The 21,540-nt window shown below is 40.6% G+C and overlaps 1 protein-coding gene across 1 annotated transcript in view; it reads left to right on the top strand.

The window, feature by feature from the left end:
• SHANK2 (SH3 and multiple ankyrin repeat domains 2) overlaps positions 1 to 21,540 on the top strand; it is a 618,929-nt gene that overhangs the window by 74,848 nt on the left and 522,541 nt on the right. The window contains exon 5 of the mRNA XM_084631101.1: positions 20,427 to 20,655. Within this exon, the coding sequence (XP_084487227.1) occupies positions 20,452 to 20,655 (204 nt within the window). The 5' untranslated portion in view covers positions 20,427 to 20,451. The remainder of the gene's footprint in view (positions 1 to 20,426; positions 20,656 to 21,540) is intronic.

Here is a 21,540-nt window from a genome sequence, read left to right as displayed (position 1 = left end):
ACATTTAACTGTTGTTTACTGTGGGTCCAATTCTCTAAGCTTTACTGATATAAGTAGTCCCTTTGGCTTCAGTGGGCTATTTGTTTGAGAGAACTATTAATGAGAGTAAGCCCTGGCTTCCGTTATTTACTTTTGATAAATAAACTGTATATTTTTTTCAAAGCTTTAGAACAATGAGTTGGGTACATGGCCACTTTTCAGAATCAATGGTCATGTTTTCCATTAAAGTATATCTATTCATTATCTTACATGTGCAACATACGGTAATTGTGAGTATAGCTAAGGGAGGGACTAGGGATATTACTACTGTAATTATTTATTATTTATTGATTACTGACAGTGAACTCATTGCTTTTCAAGCATAAAAACAACATGATTCCTCCTCTCTATCATATTCACTGTTACTATAAGTGAACATTAAAAGTTCTGTAACTGGATGTTTCAGAACCCAGCACTGCAAGGTACAGAGCTCCTCAGCTCCCATTGAAGACAAATGGAATGGAGGACATGCAGCACCTTGCTGGATCAGGTCATAATTTTGTTATCATCTAATGGGTGAGAATCATAAAGGAACCAGCCAAATACATAACAGTAACAGGTGAATAAATGGAGGTTCAAAATTCCCTTCATACTGTTCTTTTATATTTAAAACACAAAACAAAAACAAATGGTTGTTTTGTGGCCTAGGTAAAATAAGTTGGTTGCCCCAATCCAGTTTCTAGTGGACAAGTTTCCCCTATTGTCAGCTGTATTGATCATCACAGCAGAAAAGCTAAGGACTGAATGAGTCAGGAAAGTAAAGAATCTGTTCCCTCCAGGTGGGGCCTATTGATGGGGCAGTAGGAAGAGCATTCTGTTGCTCTTGTATTGTATCTGCTCTTGTATTGCTCTGTATTGTATCTGTTTGTCTGTAAAACATTTCTTGGAGCCTGTAGTGAGGAACTGGGCAAATATACATAGCCCATGTGTTGAAGCTTAATTAGATGTTTGTAAAGTGCTTTGTATTTTTACAGTGCCTCTCATCCATAGATCTCAAAGAATTATTATTATAGTGGAAGGTATTAGGTTATGTCCTCTCAAAGAAGAAGGTAAAGAAGGATTCTACTTGGTGTGGAAGGATGTTATTCCCTGTGCCTCAGCACACATCTCTCCTTTTAAAATATTTATTTAGATTGTTTGTTTAGTTATGTAACACAGGGCTAAAAAAGCATTAGCAGCCAATGAGAACAGTCAGCAGGTTAGAAGCAAAGAACGGAATGGACACTGGAGCAATAAATGCAGATTTGTGGGAGTTCGAATAGCAAACTATGACATAATACTTGTGGTTAAGTACATAAATACAAGTAGTTCTTGGTGAGCACAGAAAGCACTATTTTATAATAAATTAATAATAATGCCTAGCATTTGTAGTACTTTTCACTCATCAAGCAAGTATTATTCCCATTTTACAGGTTGGTGATATGACCTCCCAAGGTCATGCACCAGATCAATTGCAAAACTGACTATCTCAAGAAGCAGTCTTGTGAAGAAGCATATCAGCCTTCTCATAGCCTTGATACATAGAAGATTTTGTTCTTTTTTTCAGTAACTCAAAGACCAAAATTAACTTCAGTGGAAATTCCCTGTGCAAAATGCTTGCAGGATCAGGTCTTTAATATGACAAAGTGTAATGTCTTATACAAACCACAGTATGTCAACAAAATACTTAAGTAAAACCTTCTAAAATAGTCTGGCAAATTTCTGGATGTCTTAAAGAATGTGATATATGCCATCATGTGCCAGCAATGCCCCTCTGCCATGTACATTGACCAAACCAGACAGTCTCTACACAAAAGAATAAATGGACACAGATCTGACATCAGGAATCATAACATTCAAAAACCGGTAGGAGAACACTTCAACCTCTCTGGCCACTCAGTAAAAGACTTAAGGGTGGCAATTTTGCAACAGAAAAGCTTCAAAAACAGACTCCAATGAGAAACTGCTGAGCTTGAACTAATATGCAAACTAGATACCATTAACTTGGGTTTGAATAGAGACTGGGAGTGGCTGGGTCATTACACATATTGAATCTATTTCCCCATGTTAAGTATCCTCACACCTTCTTGTCAACTGTCTAAATGTGCCATCTTGATCATCACTACAAAAGTTTTTTTCTCCTGCTGATAATAGCTCATCTTAATTAATTAGCCTCTTACAGTTTGTATGGCAACTTCTACCTTCTCGGTATTGTGACAGGGTCGGGCAAGATGGCTCCAGGAGACTAACAGAAGGCAGATATATTAGCCCCAGGTTAAGTAGGTCCCTTTTCCCTGGCTAAGGTAATCAGAAACCTTCTGGACACAATTAAGACAGACAGGCTGATTAGAACACCTGCAGCCAGTCAGGAAGCTGCTAGAATCAATTAAGGCAGGCTAATCAGGGCACCTGGGTTTAAAAAGGAGCTCACTTCAGTTTGTGGTGCGTGTGTAAGGAGCTGGGAGCAAGAGGCTCTAGGAGCTGAAAGTGAGAATGCATATTGTTGGAGGACTGAGGAATACAAGCATTATCAGACACCAGGAGGAAGGTCCTATGGTGAGGATAAAGAAGGTGTTGGGAGGAGGCCGTGGGTAAGTAGCCCAGGGAGTTATAGCTGTCGCACAGCTGTTCCAGGAGGCGTTCTAGACAGCTGCATTCCACAGGGCCCTGGGCTGGAACCCAGAGTAGAGGGCAGGCCCGGGTTCCCCCCAAACCTCCCAACTCCTGGTCAGACAAAGGAGGAGTTGACCTGGACTGTGGGTTCACAAAAACGGCCAAACTGAGGGCTGCCATGAAGCTCCAAGGCGAGCAAATCTGCCAATAAGCGCAAGACCCACCAAGGTAGAGGAGGAACTTTGTCACAGTATGTATATATATATCTTCTTACTATATGTTTCATTTTATGCATCCGATGAAGTGAGCTGTAGCCCACAAAAGCTTATGCTCTAATAAATTTGTTAGTCTCTAAGGTGCCACAAGTACTCCTGTTCTTTTTGCGGACACAGACCAACACGGCTGCTACTCTGAAACCTGTCATTAAAGAATCTTGAAATGATTATTGCAAGTCATCAATAATGTTTAAGGTAGGAAGGCCGAAACTGAAGGACTTCAAATATTCCAGGCTGAAGCGTATCCTAGATAATATAAATAAAAATTACAAGATAAATAAACAGAGACAATTTTTGTATTGAGACTGCATGAGGGCACACAGCATTCACAAGTTGTTTTATGGTCATCGATTTTTATTTGGTTTTATCCTTATCTGAAGCTTTTTTATTAACTGTGATGTTTTAAGATTATTTCAATTGATTTTGAAAAGATGGGGTACAGTGAGTTTCACTGAGTGAAATGTTGAAAGTAGTACCCTGTGTTTCTAAGCAAAAAACACAAGATGTGCTGTTTATCAGAGTAGAGTTTCCCTAGCCTCAAAGGCAAAATGCCTCCTGGAAAAACTGCCATATTCCTAAAACCACCTCCAAACTTGGTTATACACTTAGGGCTTGTCTACACTTACAGTTTATAGTGCTCTAACTTGCTGGCTCAGGGGTGTGAAAAATCACCCCCCTGACTGCAGCAAGTCTGAGCTCTTTAAAGCGCTAGTGTAGACAGGCTCCGAGAGCTGGGAGCTAATCCCCTCGTGGGGACCACGACCACACTTGCACTTCAAAGCTCTGCTGTGGGAGTGTTCCCGTGACAGTAACTTTGAAGTTTCCAGTGTAGCCATGCCCTTAGTTTCACACTGCTTGTTTCTATGTAAACGCAAACTCATAATATAAATTGAAAAGCACAGATCATTTAAACTGTAGCTACAGAAAAATAATTCAAGAGGTGAAAAAAAGAGAAAAAAGCTATTAATCAGATTCTGCAAATGAATGAAATGTTGCAACATTCAGTGGCGTTTTAACAATTTGTATAGTGGGGGTCCTGAAAGCCATCTAACAAAATTGTAAACCCTGTATGTGATGGAAACCACTTCAAGCCAGGGAGTGCAGCCGCACCCCCAGCACCCCGCTAATATTTTAAATCTTTGCTAACAGTAGACTTTCTGTGAGAGGTTGACGTAAAGTAAACTTTGTGTGTGTGCAAAGAATGATTAAGAGGACTTTTCCAAAGACAATTGAGTTAATATTCTGCTATTTGGTAGTTGATTGTAAGTAAAATGTTATCAGGTGAGCTAACAGCGCTATAAATTAAAAGTGAGATATATTTCTAGGTTCCAAATAATAACCTTTGAAGGTTTCTTTTTTTAATTTTTTTTTGATTAACTGTGATGTTTTAAGGTGATTTAGTGTTCGTCTGTCATAAATATAAAGGGAAGGCTAACCACCTTGAAATCCCTCCTGGCCAGAGGAAAAACCCTTTCACCTGTAAAGGGTTAAGAAGCTAAAGATAACCTTGCTGGCACCTGACCAAAATGACCAATGAAGAGACAAGATACTTTCAAAGCTGGAGGGGTGGGAGGGGACAAAGAGTTCTCTCTGTCTGTGTGTTGCTTTTGCCAGGACCAGAGCAGGAATGCAGGTCAGAACTCCTGTAAAGGGTTAATAAGCAATCTAGTTAGATATGTGTTAGATTCTGTTTTGTTTAAATGGCTGATAAAATAAGTTGTGCTGAATGGAATGTATATTCCTGTTTTTGTGTCTTTTTGTAACTTTTGTAAGTTAAGGTTTTGCCTAGAGGGATTCTCTGTTTTGAATCTGATTACCCTGTAAGGTATTTACCATCCTGATTTTACAGAGGTGATTCTTTTACTTTTTCTTCAATTAAAATTCTTCTTTTAAGAACCTGATTGCTTTTTCATTGTTCTTAAGATCCAAGGGTTTGGGTCTGTGTTCACCTATGCAGATTGGTGAGGATTTTTATCAAGCCTTCCCCAGGAAAGTGGGTGTAGGGCTTGGGGGGATTTTTGTGGGAAAGACGTTTCCAAATGGGCTCTTTCCCGGTTATATATGTTAGACACTTGGTGGTGGCAGCAATAAAGTCCAGGGACAAAAGGTAAAATAGTTTGTACCTTGGGGAAGTTTTAACTTAAGCTGGTAAAAATAAGCTTAGGGGCGTTTTTCATGCAGGTCCCCTCATCTGTACCCTAGAGTTCAGAGTGGGGAAGGAACCTTGACAATGTCTGTGTACAAATTTGACTTTTAACTTAACTCAGATCTTGGATTTGGCCGCTGTTATATTGGAACTTGGCCCCCTTTCCATACTTAGTTTTGGGAACTAGTTATGTTAATAACTGCCTTACGAAAATATTTTCTGTTTCTAAGTGGAGGTCCACTCTAACCTTCTTCAGCCTTATCTTCATAGGAAAAAAGTATATTCTTATTTTGAGGTACAAGGTAGTTCTATTAACTCTTTAGCAGGTCAAGGTAAAACTTAGACTTGCCCCACGTCTTTTAACTTGACCGCTGTCACCCATGAAGGCTACAAACTGCCTTGTTTTCACTAGGATTTTACCACATGCCAGTTACCATGTGTTATCTAACACAAGATAAGAACACACCTTTTTTTCTTGGTTTCGCTGCAGTCTTCTAAGCCTTTATCCAGGGTGCTTTATTGATTTCAGTGAAGGTGCTTTAAACCAGCTAGTTAAATCATGATTAAAATCACCAAGTGGAAAGCCTTGATTTAAATAATCAATTTAATAAACTTTTCTGTTTGCACTTCAGTTATTTTCTAAAGAAAGGGCCATTCTCATTGGCTGATATAACCATTAAAACATCACTAGCTTTGGTGCATCTTTTTGCTACCTATAAGGGTACACTATAACTATCTACATTTAAGCAAGCAATTATACAGCTCAGTATTTTCAGATTCTTGTTAACTGTATATTTTTAGTGTGCTAGAAAATGGTGAATGATATACTGCATATTTACTAGATAATTAACTTTTTGCTCATGCTTTGTGTCAAGCTGTATTAGGCTAGTAACTGGAATTTAATTAAACACACAAAACAGCATACAATTTTTTTATTAAACAAAATGAGCCCTTAATATAGTACATGACCTATTGTGTCCTATTTATAAAGCTTGACCTGAAAAATTAGAATCAGGGAAAAATGTATTTCTTTATAGAGAAAAGCATCTTTTAACTCAATTTTTTATAGTCTCATGGATTCAGTATATTTGTATTTTACTTAAATGTTTTAAGAGATTATAATAAATTTAAGCCTTAACATATTTTGTATTATGTTCAGATTTCATCTTAAACAGGTTTATTTTAAAAGAGAAAAACTTATTATAATTTAAACAGCAAAATCAAAAAAATCCAATTTAAATTAAAAAAATCTGAACTTTTTTCTCAAAAAAATCATCGATTTGTATCCATCATGCCTTTATCCATCAAAGTAGAAAGACTTTTGCTGCCTCAGATATTTTATTCTCAAGAATGAGAACTTGAATGGATTGTGGTTTTGAGACTATACTAATCAGATTCCACTGAAGAGGGAAGACTACTAGAGGAGTTAGCTTCTGAATTAATAGTATTAAGAACCTTCCCAAATTTGCTTTGGGGTCTAGAATTATCTTGTTATATGCTCTCATACTTTGCAGTTTCTGTAGCCTTCTTATTAGTTAGTAAGTTACAAAACTATGTTATGTAAATTGATTTATTTCCCGTCCACTTGATTGCAAATCCTAGATTGTACATGTTTTCTTTTCATCTCTCTTTTATACCAGCAATAATATAATAATGATTTAGTGTATGTCTGTGTACAAATTTGACTTTTAAATTTCTTTACTCTTCTTCTTGCTGTTCAAGTGCTGTTTGTTGAACATTTGGAACCCAATTCTTCTCCACTTTGTCATACCAATTTTATGTCAGTGTAACTTCAATGAATATATACCAGCATAAAACTGGTGTAATGGGATTATTTCCATTGACTTTAGTGAGCTTTGTATAAGGCCCTTAGTCACTGTCAGACTTTGTTAATAATAACTGCATATGGTTATTGGCACAATCATACTATTGGAGCAAGACTGTATCCTACCACTCATATATCAGTTTCTTTTTTATCTGAACTTCTCTATGATCATAATTTCAGTTTGCACATTGCAGCATACTGAGATTTTATTATAAACGGAGTATTTCTATATAAATTCACGATACATGGGTTGCATCATACTGTGCTGTTCTGATCATGAGATCTGTTCTGATAATCAACAAACTTTAATATCTGCATTCAGCAGGTTGTCTGGACTTTTAAAGTATAGATTTTTCTCCTCCGTCAGTTAATTTACCAAGCTGGAAGCCTGAAACTACTTCTGCAAAGTGATCTCAAATTCTAACCTCCTTCTAACTAGCCTTTCTTCTGCACAGTGTGCAGAGGTGTGAATGTACTGGGACCATTCCCCACAGTCTCTCTCCTAAAATCCATCTGCATTATTTTCTTGTTTTAAATGCATCCACAGTCACTGGAGAAGTACCAACTGATCTTCTCTGACATGGGGCGTGTGTGACAAATCTGCAGAGCCTAAGTACACACCTCAGGATACTTGCAGAAAGGCTGCTTGTTACTTTTCTCTCAGGACTGAGACTATTCAGGAAGGAGACTTCCGTTTGTCTTTCTTCAAAGTTAATTATTAAATACCTTTTTAACAACCAGTTGCTACTGTTCAAATGGCAAACTTTTCCCACAGTTCAGTTTGTCCCCTGACAACAATGCTGGTTCTGTAACTGAGAAGTTCCCAGAGGTACATTTTTAACTGTTCGGAAAGTAGTAGTTTGGATAGATTGTCACCTTCCAGCACAAAAATGTTATTGCAAAAGTGAATGTTTGCATCAAAATCACACTGCTCTTGTCAGGATTGGGAGCTTGTAATTCCTGAGTTTGAATCACAGCTCTGACACTGACTTCTTCTCTGGCTTTGGGCAAATTACTTCCCCTCCTTGAGCCTCAGCTCTCTATCTGTAAAATGAGTCTAACGTTTATTTATTTACCAGACTAACAGTATCGGATTAATTCATCAATAATTAAGTGCTCTGAAGTGGATGTTCATATGGAGCTAAGCTGCATTCCTTGAAAAACCAAAACTATCACTCAAGTCAAGTAATGCAGAATCAGGACTTTAATGCTCATTTTTATTAGTGGCATGCTAGAAACTTGGAATTAATGTAATGGGTCGCCTCAACACCTGCACAGGGACCCTCTGTGTGTGACTCTTCCCCCTTCTGTGTGGAAAGGGCAGGAGAGAAGATCAGCTACCTCTACAGCACTATTATTCTTTCCCTGCCCCTGTGGAGGGTGCTCCTTGAAGCCAGGATCTGCCGGGGCAGGGACTCGATAGATTGTTGCAGGGAGTGGGTGGCCTTAAGTTGGGTCTGGTTTGAGCCAGAAGGATGCATGCCATTCCTTTACTGGCCCTTAGAGCTTAGTAAGAAAAGAGAATATAACTTTTCACTGTAGTCTCTGTTCCTTCCTTCCCCTTTAATGGGAAATTTGTGTAGCATCAGAGGTCATGGAACTGGATGTCACAACTGCTTCAAAGGTGAAGGATCTCCATACAGTTTGCCTCCTACTGTCTGCCAAAATTTTTGGCTTTGGGGACAGATACTAGGGTGCACTATTCACTCAACCCTCTCCCCCCCACCATGGTATGCTGTCAGGGAATTTCTGTAAGGCAATCCTCACAGAGCTTTCCTCCTACTGTATGTGTCTCTGTGTGTCATAGGTGCTGGAACTAGGGGTGCTGTGGGTGCGGTAGCACCCCCCTGGATTGAAGTGGTTTCCATTATATACAGGCTTTACAGTTTGGTTCAATGGCTGTCAGCACCCCCACTATAAAAATTGTTCCAGAACCCCCCGGTGTGTGTGTGAGGGAGATTTTGGCCAGTGTTCATAAATCAGCCACTTAGGAACAGACACTGGAAGGAGGTGAGTTGGGAAGGCTCAACTTTTCTCAGGACAAATAAAAATTATAACATAACTGTTAATATTGCCATGGTTTGAAGTTTTTTGAATTTCCTTTGTATGATGTATCTTTGGTATGTTTGTGTGTATATTGTATTCTATTTATATTATCTATGTCTATACCTGATTACATGAGTATGATACACATCCCAAGATGTGTTTTGTATCAGAGCTGTTCAGATTCCATTAAATATCATAAAAACAACGAGGAGTCCGACGACAACTTAAAGACTAACAGATTTATTTGGGCATAAGCTTTCGTGGGTAAAAAACCCATTTCTTGCATAAGCTTTCATGGGTAAAAACCCCACTTCTTCAGATGCATCTTTATGCAAACTTTATGCAAAGTTTATGCCCAAATAAATCTGTTAGTCTTTAAGGTGTTGTCGGACTCCTCGTTGTTTTTGTGGATACAGACTAACATGGCTGCCCCCCGATACTTAAATATCATAACTTTCATAACCATCCATAAAGATTTTTAAAAAAGATAATCAAGAGACATTTTAAGAAACAAAAGTAATAAACACAAAAGGTTTAGCACTAACCAAACAGTCTAGGAGATTCAAAATTATGGTTGGTGCTTTTCTCTTATCTCTCTCACCACTCTTCTTTTTGTTCAATGAAGCACATCAGTAATATGTGAAACTTAATTTCCTGGCTTTCATTGATTTGTGCCACAGTCCTAATGTTTTCAAATATATTTTTTCTTGATGTAATCCTTTTTCTATTAAAAACAACCACTAATGTGGTATTAAGAGGAAGGGTTGTCCAGTGACTAGGGGACAGGTTTAGTATTTGGGAAACCTGTCTTCAATTCCCTGCTGTACCACAGACTTCCTGTGTGACTTTGGACAAGTCTATGCCTCTGTTCTCCATCTGTAAAGTGGGGATAATAGTACTCCACTGCCTCCAGAGGTGTTTTGATGTTAAATACTTTAAAGTTTGAAGTGCTTTGATATCTACTGATGAAAAGCATGATCTAAGAGCTAAGTATTATTATTACATTACCACAAAATGCAGTCATATTGTACTGTTCATAATTCTAGGTAGCAAAGATTATATTTTTTCCAGAAAGAAAAAATGAATTCCAGGCAGTCACATTAGCTACAGATAATTCATATTTTGGCCATATAATACCCTTCAGCAAGCAAGACCAATTAAGATGTGTGGTCCAGTGGATAAGGCTCTGGAGTGGGCATTAAGGAGAGCTGGATTCTGTTCCCTGCTCTGTGACTGACCTGCCCTCTGTGTGAGCTAAGGCAAGTCACACCACTCTGCTTTTCTTCTCACCCTTTGTCTTTCTTGTGTATTTAGATTTTAAGATTTTTCAGGGCAGAGACTGTCTCTTACAATGTGTGTATACAGCACTTAGCACAACAGGGTCCTGATCTCAGTTGGGGTTCTACTGTAATACAAAATAATAATGATGCTTTATGGAAAAGCCTTTGTAATGTAATGGGGACAAAACCAAGACAGTTGTAAAAATGTAACAGGGCTTTGTCAGCTAAATTACCAACCTTATCTCAGCCACAGCAATAAAATCAAACCTCTTTTAACTTATTTAAAAACCGCACCAAATTACAGTTTCATGCTGCTCACAGTCCAAACAGCAAAGCTGAACAGAATCGTCTGTGAATTTCACTTCACAAATGGACACGAGTTTGGACTCAGTGTATTCTTACCCTCTGGCTGGGTCTACCATACTCTCGGAACTGTAATTCTTCATCAGTACAACTCTTCTGTTGGTTAGGTCACACTGTGCCTGAACCTTGTCTAAACTGTTGTTTTCCCCTTTGCTACCACCACAGGAGCTGCAGTAATGGGGAATTATAGTTCTCATTTTTTTTGCCAGTGTAGACACTGCTTTTCACTCTCCCCTTTCCCTGCTCCTGGTTCATTTCTCTATACCCCGAACCCAAACAGTCAGGTGCTTCCTGTCCATTTGCCTTGTTGACAGTCCAAGGAACTCTTGCTGTGGCTTCACTTTTTATTAAACCTAATTGCTTGATTCCTGGGAGCCAGAGATTCAAGTAGTTATTCTCCTCTACAGTGCTAGCAATGGCTCTTTAGCAGGTAGTTTTTATGTGAAAATACTTATGCAGCAAAACTTGGGAAGTTTGAACAGATCAGCTCTTCTTTTGTGTGCTGTTTAGATGTAATTTATCATCCCTCTACAAGATAGCTTAAATCTACTCTCCTGCATTCTTCTTTGAGTGGTGTCCCTGTGGATGCTCCACTTCAGATGTGCCTGTGCCCTGTGCCTTTGATTGGAGATTTTTGAGAGAGGTGCTCATTTGGCCCACTCACGTGCCCCACACATCCTCGTGGCCACACCGAGCTCCCCTGTCTTTATAGATCAGTAAACCTTTGCAATGTAGTCTCTGAAAAGTGAAACCCAAACTTTTTCTCCTGCTGGAGCATGCTCTTGGCTTGATAGCTTTACCTGATATGTAGATATACCTTCATTGTCTCTGCCTGATGACTGGGGTGGTCAGAGAAGCAAACATATTCCTTTGTATAGGGCATACCTGTTTAGCAGCTCCCCTGATATGCTTTGTTTAAACACACTTCAAATTCTTAATTTCAGCATATAGCCATAATTCTTAGCCATAATTCATATAGTCACCAGCTAATCTTAATACATACTGTGTACTTGCATCACACAAGACTATTAATGATCCGTGAGTTATTAGTATTCAAATGATACCTCACAAGGCATATTTTATACATAATTATTACAGTAGTGTGTAGGGTGTGAATGCAGGGTCAGAGCTGCATTTTCTCTATTAGATTTATCAATGAAGACAGCCTTCCGGGTAGCAATCACTTCTACCCAGACCCCCCATTTACCATATTCACCAGAGGAAAAATGTCACTATAGCTGTTCCAAGATTTTTACCTAAGGTGTCCTGAGAATTTCATATTAATCAAACCATTCCTCTCCCATTTCCCACCCAAAAATCACATCAAAGTAGTCAAGAAGCCATATTCCATACTCTAAATGTCAGGAGGTCGTTAGCTTTTTACCTAGATAGAACCAAATTGTTTAGAAGATCTCCTAGTTCACTTGTATCCATTGTGTACAGAAGCAAGGATTCGGTAATTTTGAAACAGAAATTATCAAAGTGGATCTCCAGATGCACTAACATCTGTTACAAAAGAACTCATGTTCAACCCCTTTTGAGGGTGATAGCACATTCCACAAGATCACTATCTACATCTATAGCCTTACTTAAGGATGTACCAATTTCAGACATCTGTAGAACAGCAACTTGGTCCTCTGTTCATACTTTTCCTAATCACTATGCCTTGGTGCCTCGGGTAAGATCAGATGCTGCTGTACACAATACAGTTCTCTTTTTTGTATTGAATTCTGCACTGAACCTCCTGCCTCCCTTAGGGAAGTACTGCTCAGGAGTCACCTGAAGTGGAGCACCCACAGAAGTATTACTGGAAGAAGAAGTTACTCACTTTACGTAGTGACTGGAGTTCTTCTAGGTGTGTGTCCCTGTGGGTGATCCATACCTGCCCTCCATCCCCTATGCTTCGGAATCTCCCTTGGGGGACTTTGCAGTTGGGAAAAACTGAGGGCGGTTCACCCACCTAGCTCCATATAGCCTTGGCATGAGCACAAGAATGTGTGGGGTGCAGGCTGAACGAGCACTGCTACCAAAAATCTCTGATCAAAGGCACAGGGGCACATGCACACCTAAAGTGGAATACCCAGAGCGGGACACCTCTCAAAGAACTCCAGTTACTGCACAAGGTGAATAATCCTCTCCATATATTGCCCTCAGAAATGGTTTTTAGGGAGAGATGAAAAAATGTGATATTTTTTTAAAATGTGTTTTCCTAGCTGTCACCAGCTAATCTGTTTTGCTCTGCTACGTATTGACCTAATATATTTTGGCTTCATATGATTTAGCATCAGTGGATGAATAAGAAATCCATTGAAATGTTTATTCTTTCTATTGACTTTGGAAAGGTACTTTGGAAAGCCGCATTAATCTACGGCTCACTGAAGCAGTAAAATATTCCCCCAAGAATTTTCTTTTGTAAATACTCTTGCATTAAACGGTTGTAAACTGGCTTGCTTTCAAATATTTGAAATTTTCTGTTTTAGTCTTCATTATTAATTATAGGTTTATAGCTGAGAGTAGTAACACTGGGTGCCCAAGGTTGGATACCAAATGGAGTTGTCCTTGACCAGCAAAAACAGGATGACGTGACGTTAGACTATTTGATGTGCTTTGGCAATGTTTGCCATTAATCTCTCATGAAATTGGAAGCATTGGGCCTGACTTTGCATTGCCCTGTCCCTTGTGTAGTCATTTGCTCCCTTGTAAAGTGAGCATAAAATGTTAAATCAGAATGGTAGCCTTTTACACCCCCTTTTGCATTTGTCAAAGTCAGATTCAGGACTCATATAATTTGTCAGACCACTCTGTTTATTAGCAAAGCGCTTTGCCAATGCACCCAGATATGTGAGCCCCTCTCTGAGGCTCAAGCTAACTTATTTATACAGCTAAGCCAAAGCCAATTTAACATAAGAGACAAAAGGAAGCAGAAACTGACAAATATACATACATATCTTATTTGCATACTAACGTTTACCAATCTCCTAGCTCAGTAGGAGCTCTAAGTTAATTAATTTGAGGACCTAATATAGTCCTGACAACTATATTTCAACAGACCCTTCAAGTAGCATTTCTTTAATGAATTATAATTTCAGAATAATTCATTCTACTTTCACAATCCCTCCTTTTGGTCAAGCTATGCAATGACCAACAATTACTGGGTTCCACATATCAATAATTCTTTATCTCTTTATTTATCAATGATATTTAAAATCATCAATTTTGACACAATTTTGGATACAACAGGAAAGTAACTGAAAACATACAAAAATTATTAGGATTTCAAACAGGCGAGTTAGGGCTCCCTGAAACAACCAGTTTTCTATGCCAGAGAAATTAGCCACTTCCATAAAGAACTTGGCTCTTCGTGAGGAAGATATGCGATTTGTTCTAAGTGGCTAGCACGATCTATTACCTCATTGGTGTTGTCTGGTATATACACACAGCAGTCTTTTCCAATGAGAGCACAAGTCCCTCCTTTTGCCGCCAGCACTATGTCCAATGCCTGATGGTTTTGGAGCGCCATCTGTCGGATTGCCCCTGTTTCTTTGGCCAGGGCTCTTAAACTTTCTCCGGTTTCATTTGCCATTATTTCAGCTACTGCTTGTAACCTTAGGAGCCTTTTTGCATGGTGTATTACTCCCCCTAATGGTATTAAGGAACCGCCAATGGCCTCTTCCCAGGTTAAAGGGCTTATGTTATTTACATACCATTGGGCATCTGTTAAGTCCCTTCTTTTTTGCCTGAAATTGCGGAGGCGTTCTCGAGGGAAGGTTCCTAGCACTCGGAATTGTGGGAAGAGTCGGGCGGGATAACAGATTCCTGACCAATTAGCTGGTAGTGCGGTATACGCTCTGGTCCCACACACCCAGTGATGGCCTATTAAGGCCGGGAAGGGTTGGTTGCACCCTTTTGTCATATAGGTGTTTGCAAAGGAGTAGTATCTCCCAAAGGATACAGGGTAATTCTCCTTACGAGGAGTGGTGTTATTTGCATGACATTGAAAGATTGTATTGTTTTCACTAAGGTTACTGTAGGGGGAACATGAGATTGATTTCTCTGTTTGATCCCAGGTTGAGAAAAATTTCATATCTCCATACCTGGCCCGCCACTTTTTAGTTTTGTTTGAATAATCCCATACACCATTGGCCACAATATGCTGAAGGCAACGGCTTTTCCCCAGATCCAGCCCTGTCCCATTACACACCCAACACCAATGACCTTTTCCCTCCACCACACTTATTCATTTAGATGCATTTATTCCCACCGCTTCCCAAGTGTCATTGCTGTTCCATATTTTGTTAAACGGACGAGGCCCTCCAGTGAGGTCTGGGGACTTGAGTGGGATAGCCAGGACAGGAACACCAGTTTGAGAGTGGGCTGGGATGTGGCTGCAGACCCAGCAATTAGAAATATTAAGGGTCTGAGCTATCCACACCTGCTGCTGGATAAAAGAATTGTCATTATGGTCTCCCTAGACCGTTAGATACCAGCAGCCGAGGAACAGCGTCTGCTTCTGGCAACCCTTACGAGAGCGTAGATTGTAAGGTATTGCAGACTGTTCCTCTACATCTTCTTCTGGAGTCAAAATTGACTCTGCGTTGTCCTGAGGTGATGATTGGTTCTCTGGGGATGGTGCCTTCTTACACTGTGAAGCATGTATGCACGCTGCGATGCCAGATAGTTTAACAATCATCTGTGTAGCAAGCAGTACCTGATGAGCACCCTTCCACCGGGGTTCCAAGGCATGCTTTCGATGATTGCGCCGTACGTAGACCCAATCATCTGGCTCGAGGTTGTGGCAAGCATTGGAGGTGGGTTCCGTGGGCCAGGCAGCTCGAACCTGTGAATATAAGTGACTTACAGCTTGCATTAGTCCCTTGCAATACTGAAGGACCGCACTGTGAGTCAAGTTCAAATCTGGAACGGGAGTAATGGTAGTCATAGCTCGCATAGGACGTCCCATAACAATTTTAAAGGGACTTAATTTATGGCTTTGGGATGGAGTGGATCTCATGTCCATAAGGGCTCATGGTAAGGCTACTGGCCAGCTTAATCCTGTAGAGTCACAAATTTTAGCAAGCTTATTCTTAAGTACACCATTTTGTCTTTCAACTGCACCTTCACTCTGTGGGTGGTAGGGACAGTGCAACAGGGGTTTGATATGCAATATACGGTCCAGGTGTTGAACAAGTTGTCCAGTAAAATGAGTACCCCGATCACTGGACAGAGTAGCAGAAATTCCCTTGGCAGGCATAATATGATTTAACAAACATTTGGCAACAGACAGTGAGTCAGCCTTGCGACAAGGAAAGGCTTCACTCCAACCAAAGAATAAACATACCATAACAATATAAATTCATATTGTTGACACTTAGGCATTTGTACAAAATCAAGTTGCCAATGCAAGAACGGTGCTTGAGGCAGACCCCAGAACCCCTGGGCCACTTTTACAGGTTTACCAGTATTATGGCTTTGGCAAATGGTACAGGCTGCACAGTGGTGGGCTGCAAAAGAGCTAAAATGGGGGGCCCACCATCCTGTCTTAGTTACAGCAGAGACCATCCCCTCCTTTCCGACATGTGAAACACCGTGTAGCAGGGCGGCCAGAGATGGGTAGAGTGAAAAGGGGGCTACAAAGGCGGCAGTAGGTGAGCACCAAAAAGAATCGGGATGTAGAGAGCAACCTTGGGAAACCCAGGATTCTTTCTCGGTTTCTGGGGCAGAGTCTTGGAGCAGGGTGAGGTCAGTGAGGGACCAGGAGGGTAAGAGGAGAGCAGAGAACAAGGGAATCAGACATTTTGGCTAGGCGCGCTGCAGCAGCCACAGCACGCAGGCAGGGGGGTAAGCCTTGGGCAATAGGGTCTAAAGTGGCAGAGAAATAAGCCACTGGGCGGTTCTTTTCTCCATGCATCTAAGTGAGAACTCCAAGTACACACCCAGATTGCTCATGGCAGAAAAGGGTAAAAGGCTTAGAATAGTCAGGCAGCCCTAAGGCAGGGCCAGAAGCCAAACCCTGTTTGAGGGAAACGAAGGCAGAATTGGCCTCGGGGGCCACGGCATGGGGTCAGGCACAGAGAATCAAGTGAGTTCCTGGAGAGGTTTTGCAAGGGAGGCATATTGGGGAATCCATTGTCTGCAAAATCCAGCCATGCCTAAAAACTTCCGAACCTGGCGTGGGGAGCGGAGTCGGGGAAAGCTAAGGATAGCTTGGATGCGGGTGGGAGAAAGTGCACGGGAACCCTGGGAGAGGAGAAAGCCAAGGTATGTGACAGAAGCTTGACAGAGTTGTAGTTTAGAGCGAGAAGCTGTGTGACCCTTATTTGCTAGGGCAGTAAGGAGCACTAAAGAGTCAGTTTCAGACGCAGACAATGAAGGGGAACAGAGGAGTAGATCATCTACATATTGGACTAGTGTGGACCTGGACGGGACAACAAGATCAGCAAGGTCTCGGGCTAATGCTTGGGAAAAATATGACAGGCTTTCAGTATACCCCTGGGGCAGTGTGGTCCATGTGTACTGTTGCCCCTTGTAAGAAAAGGCAAACAGGAACTGGGAGTCAGGGTGAACCAGGACAGAAAAGAAAGCAGAGCACAAATTAACAAGAGTAAAATGAGTTGCATCTGGTGGGATAGAAGCCAGAATCTTTGAGAGAGGCAAGTTTTGATTCAGTCCACCTATGATTTACCTCTTCCCACCACTGCATGAAACAATCAACCTCTCCTTTTGCCAATTTAGTTTTAGGTTGGCCGAGTTTGTCTTTTAAGATGTCTACTCGGTCTTTGTCCCAAGATCCTAACAGTGGCTACTGAATTTTGGGATTCTCCTGAATTAGCCTAGACCATTTTTCCAGAAATTTACAGGAGTCCGGACCCTTCCTAAAATACATAAACTGAGCCGGCGTTCCTTTAGGGAACTGTCCCGACTTAGACGTCTGGTTATCCGTACAGGAGGACTTTACACACCAATCACACAAGAAGAAAAGTCGGGTTCGTCAGAGCGATGCCTGGTGCAACACACAAAAGGAGCCCACAGGCTACTGCCTCAATCGCCCTTGCTTTCACACAAAGGGTTTTACCCAAGGCGCGGTGCGGCTGCGATTCTGCAGATTTCACTCACTCAGACCGTGGGGACAGGAACCCTTTGGTCAGCCGATCCCTGGATGGAGACGGCGCCCAGACTCAAACACACCACAGGGAGGACGGATAGACACAGAGACAAGACAGTCCTCAGTTCAGACAAAACACAGAAATAATTACCTGACCAGAATCCTGATGTCAGATCCCGGGATCCCTACCAGAACAGAGTGGGAACCAACAGGTTCGATGGCGTAGATTTCCTGTGGTCATGCACCCTTCCATTCTGGCGGAGGACCGCTCAGGCCAAATGCCCAGGTGCCGGCTTGCCATGGCTGTCCTAAGATCAGTCAGGAGTCACACGACCCCAGTGAAGATTGCCATCTCGGTGGAACCTCCAAATTGTCAAAGTCAGGTTCAGGACTCACATAATTTGTCAGACCACTCTGTTTTATTAGCAAAGCGCTTTGCCAATGCACCCAGATATGTGAGCCCCTCTCTAAGGCTCAAGCTAACTTATTTATACAGCAAAGCCAAAGCCAATTTAACATAAGAGACAAAAGGAAGCAGAAACTGACAAATATACATACATATCTTATTTGCATACTAACGTTTACCAATCTCCTAGCTCAGTAGGAGCTCTAAGTTAATTAGTTTGAGGACCCATTGTCTCACACTCCTTAATGTTTCTTTTCCTGACAACTATATTTCAACAAACCCTTCAAGTAGCATTTCTTTAATGAATTATAATTTCAATATAATTCATTCTACTTTCACACATTCAAATTGCACTGGTGTAATTGACTGCACAAGGTGTTGGGCAATGGAGAATCAGCACTGTTGAATATATTTGGCTCAGATTGTATCCTGAAACACCATAGTAAAATGTTCTTCTAGTATTTCTCTACCCCATTCACCAAATACACTGGGGCCCAATATTGAGGTCTTTACACAGTCAGGGCATCCATTGAAGTTCACAGGTCAAAGGTAGATCTTAATTTTTATTCAGTCCTGGCTCAGGCAAACTGCCACTGAAGTCAGTGGGAATTGTCTGAGTAAACTGAGCCAATTTAAATATGGACTTTAGGATTTCCCCGGGATGTCTTTGCTGACAAATCTACTCCCTTGAGAGCTTCATGGTATAGTGAAGTTAACCCAATATTTGTGGTAGGAAAAGTATGTTGTAGACAGCCTGGGGTATCATGACTTCTGGATTCCCACTGAATTGTTTTGTGAATGACTTTGACCAAATTGATCAACCTTCTGTGCTTAGCTTGCCTCTTTTGTAAAATGCCTATGGTACTTGCCTAACAGTGTGAGTAAACCTGGCTGGGAAATGATTTTTCCCCCCTTTGAAAAATACTGATGAAAATAAAAAAAAATATTTTTTGTTGAAAATTTTCTTAGATTTGTTTGTGGGGTTTCATTGAAAAATGGTGAAAAAATATTTGTGGTTTTTGGCAAGTGAAAACTGAAAAATGTTGGTGTTTGGTTGGCAAAAAATACAAAGCAATTTTTTAATGAAAATCTGAAAAATTTAACTGAAAATGGACATTTCCATTTTGGAAAAAAGGTATTGGTGTGTGTTTGAAAAAAGATTGAAAGAAATTTTTCTACCAGTTCTGCATATGAGACCTTTGATGAAGATGCTGTAGAAATATAAAGCTAGACACCTTGGTTCAAAGCTACTTAGTTTACAAGTGAAAATGTGTTTAGTTTTAGCCTACTCCATACTAGATGTTTGCCAACATCACAAAAATCTGTATTCAGTTTAGCATGACTGGAGGTTTGCTATAGCCAGGATTGCAATAGTGTTGATGTCAATGGACATTGACAGGCCTGGGGCAAGGCATCCACTATATCTGCATGCACTAAGTCTGGCTCCATGCAGTATTATCAGTCCTTCACTTCCATGAAATAGTCTGCATATTTGCACCGTATCCATACTGATGCGTCTCACCCAAAAAGCCTTTCTTTGGACAAAGCCTTTCTTTCTTTCCTGCTACCTCCCCACAATTCATCAGTGAAATGTACAGGCAGTCCTTGGACTTAAGACACAATTGGTTCCTGAAAATTGCGTCATAAGTCAAAATGTCATAACTCAGAACTGCAACATACTCCCCACTGAGGGACTGAGCATCATAAAGTTGAAACCAATCGTCATAAGTCAAATCAGGGTGTCAATTCAGAAACGTTGTAAGTGCCGTTCGTCATAAGTTGAACATTGTAAAGTCAAGGACTGCCTGTATTTCAAATAGTTTGTGCCTGTCAGACCATTCTGTTCTTTTAATAATGTAGCTTTTTTGAAGTCATATCCATACATTTTGTACAAATAAGACTCACAATACATCAACCATTTTGTTAGCATTACATTTAATTTGGAAGCTCTTTTTATATCTACATTATTCTATTGAAAGTACTGTTTGTACTGGGAAAACTACTCCCTGGAGACAGACTTAATCCAAATGTAGTTTACAACATTACCATTTAGGATCAAGGCTGGTACTCTTGTCATCTATTCTGGATCCTTTTGAAGATTGGGTGTGACATGGAAGAAAGGTCATCTCGCTTTCCCCCCGCCCCTCTTTCTTTAGTGAACTGCTAACCACATTTATTTCCATTGCACTCTGCCAACTCATACAAATGGGGGGAGGGAAAAAGAGGTAAGAGAAAACAGATAACTTCATTGTTAAGTGTACATTATCTTAAAAAATGCACTAAAACCTCAATCTGAACCATGTTTGAAACTTTACCTATAATTTGCCTTTGTCTTGTGTTTTGTGTTGATAGCCATATGAAGTAAGAGAAACTGAACATGCCTCGCAGTCCAACATCAAGTGAAGATGAGATGGCACAAAGCTTTTCAGATTATTCTGCTGAATCTGAATCAGACAGCTCCAAAGAAGAAACTATTTATGATACTATCAGGGCTACATCAGAGAAACCAAGCAGCAGAATGGAAGACAGTAGGAGCAACACATTAGTGATACGAATTATAATACCTGACCTACAGCAAACGGTAAGGGGAATTGCATTATAAGGTTTTTAAATGTTTGGCCAGATCCTCAGTTGTGGGTAAATTGAAGTCAATAGAGTATTTCAATTTCTATTACCTGAAGATCTGGCTTATGCTAAAATGTTCATAGTGTCTAAGACTGATGTCCTATTTTGTTTTGACATCCAAGTTACAACCCAAGTGAGACATCAGAATGGGTGTTTGTCCTAAAGAGATTATACTGACAGGCAGCCCAGGCAATACAGTCAGTCTCACATATGTACTTAATGAAAGCTGTGACCTTATGTCTAAAATGTTTTTAAGACGGGTCAGACCAGGGAAGTTTCAGAAGGTCTGTGAACAGCTGACAACAAGAAGAGCTAGAGAACTATAACCACAATGGAACACAGATTGAAAACAGAATTCAGATGCCATCTCTAAAGCTGCCTGGCACCTCAGCATCTTTTACATTTTCTCTTCCCATGACACTGTAGAGAACTGTTTGTTAGCTTGTGGACCCTGAGGTGAGGGTGAGAAGCTCATCAAAATCTCTTCCCCACCTTACCCCCCACCTTACCAAAAAAAGAGAGAGAGAAGGAGACAGGTAGGGATAGATTTCTCCTGCTGTTGCCATCCTTCCCATCATGCCTGCACCTCAGCACATTCAGCTGGGGGAAGTGGCTGCCTGGATCCCACATTCCTGCTACCCATCTGGGTACACATGCTATTTACAGGTGACCTGCAGGGGAAACATAAAACATGGCCCCTAGGGAGGTTTGATCATTGTGGTTTCATAAATACCCACTCTTCCCTGCTCCCCAACTGTTACAATAGCTATAATGATCTCATCTTGGAGAATTTCCTGGGAATTAATAATTGACTTTACCTGGGACTGTGAGCTGTCCTAGT

The sequence above is a fragment of the Lepidochelys olivacea genome, assembly GCF_965140295.1.
Source record: "Lepidochelys olivacea isolate rLepOli2 genome assembly, chromosome: 6".
NCBI classification, from domain to species: domain Eukaryota; kingdom Metazoa; phylum Chordata; order Testudines; family Cheloniidae; genus Lepidochelys; species Lepidochelys olivacea.
The sequence above is the reverse complement of the archived record's forward strand: the minus strand, read 5'-3'. Positions and strand labels throughout refer to the sequence as shown.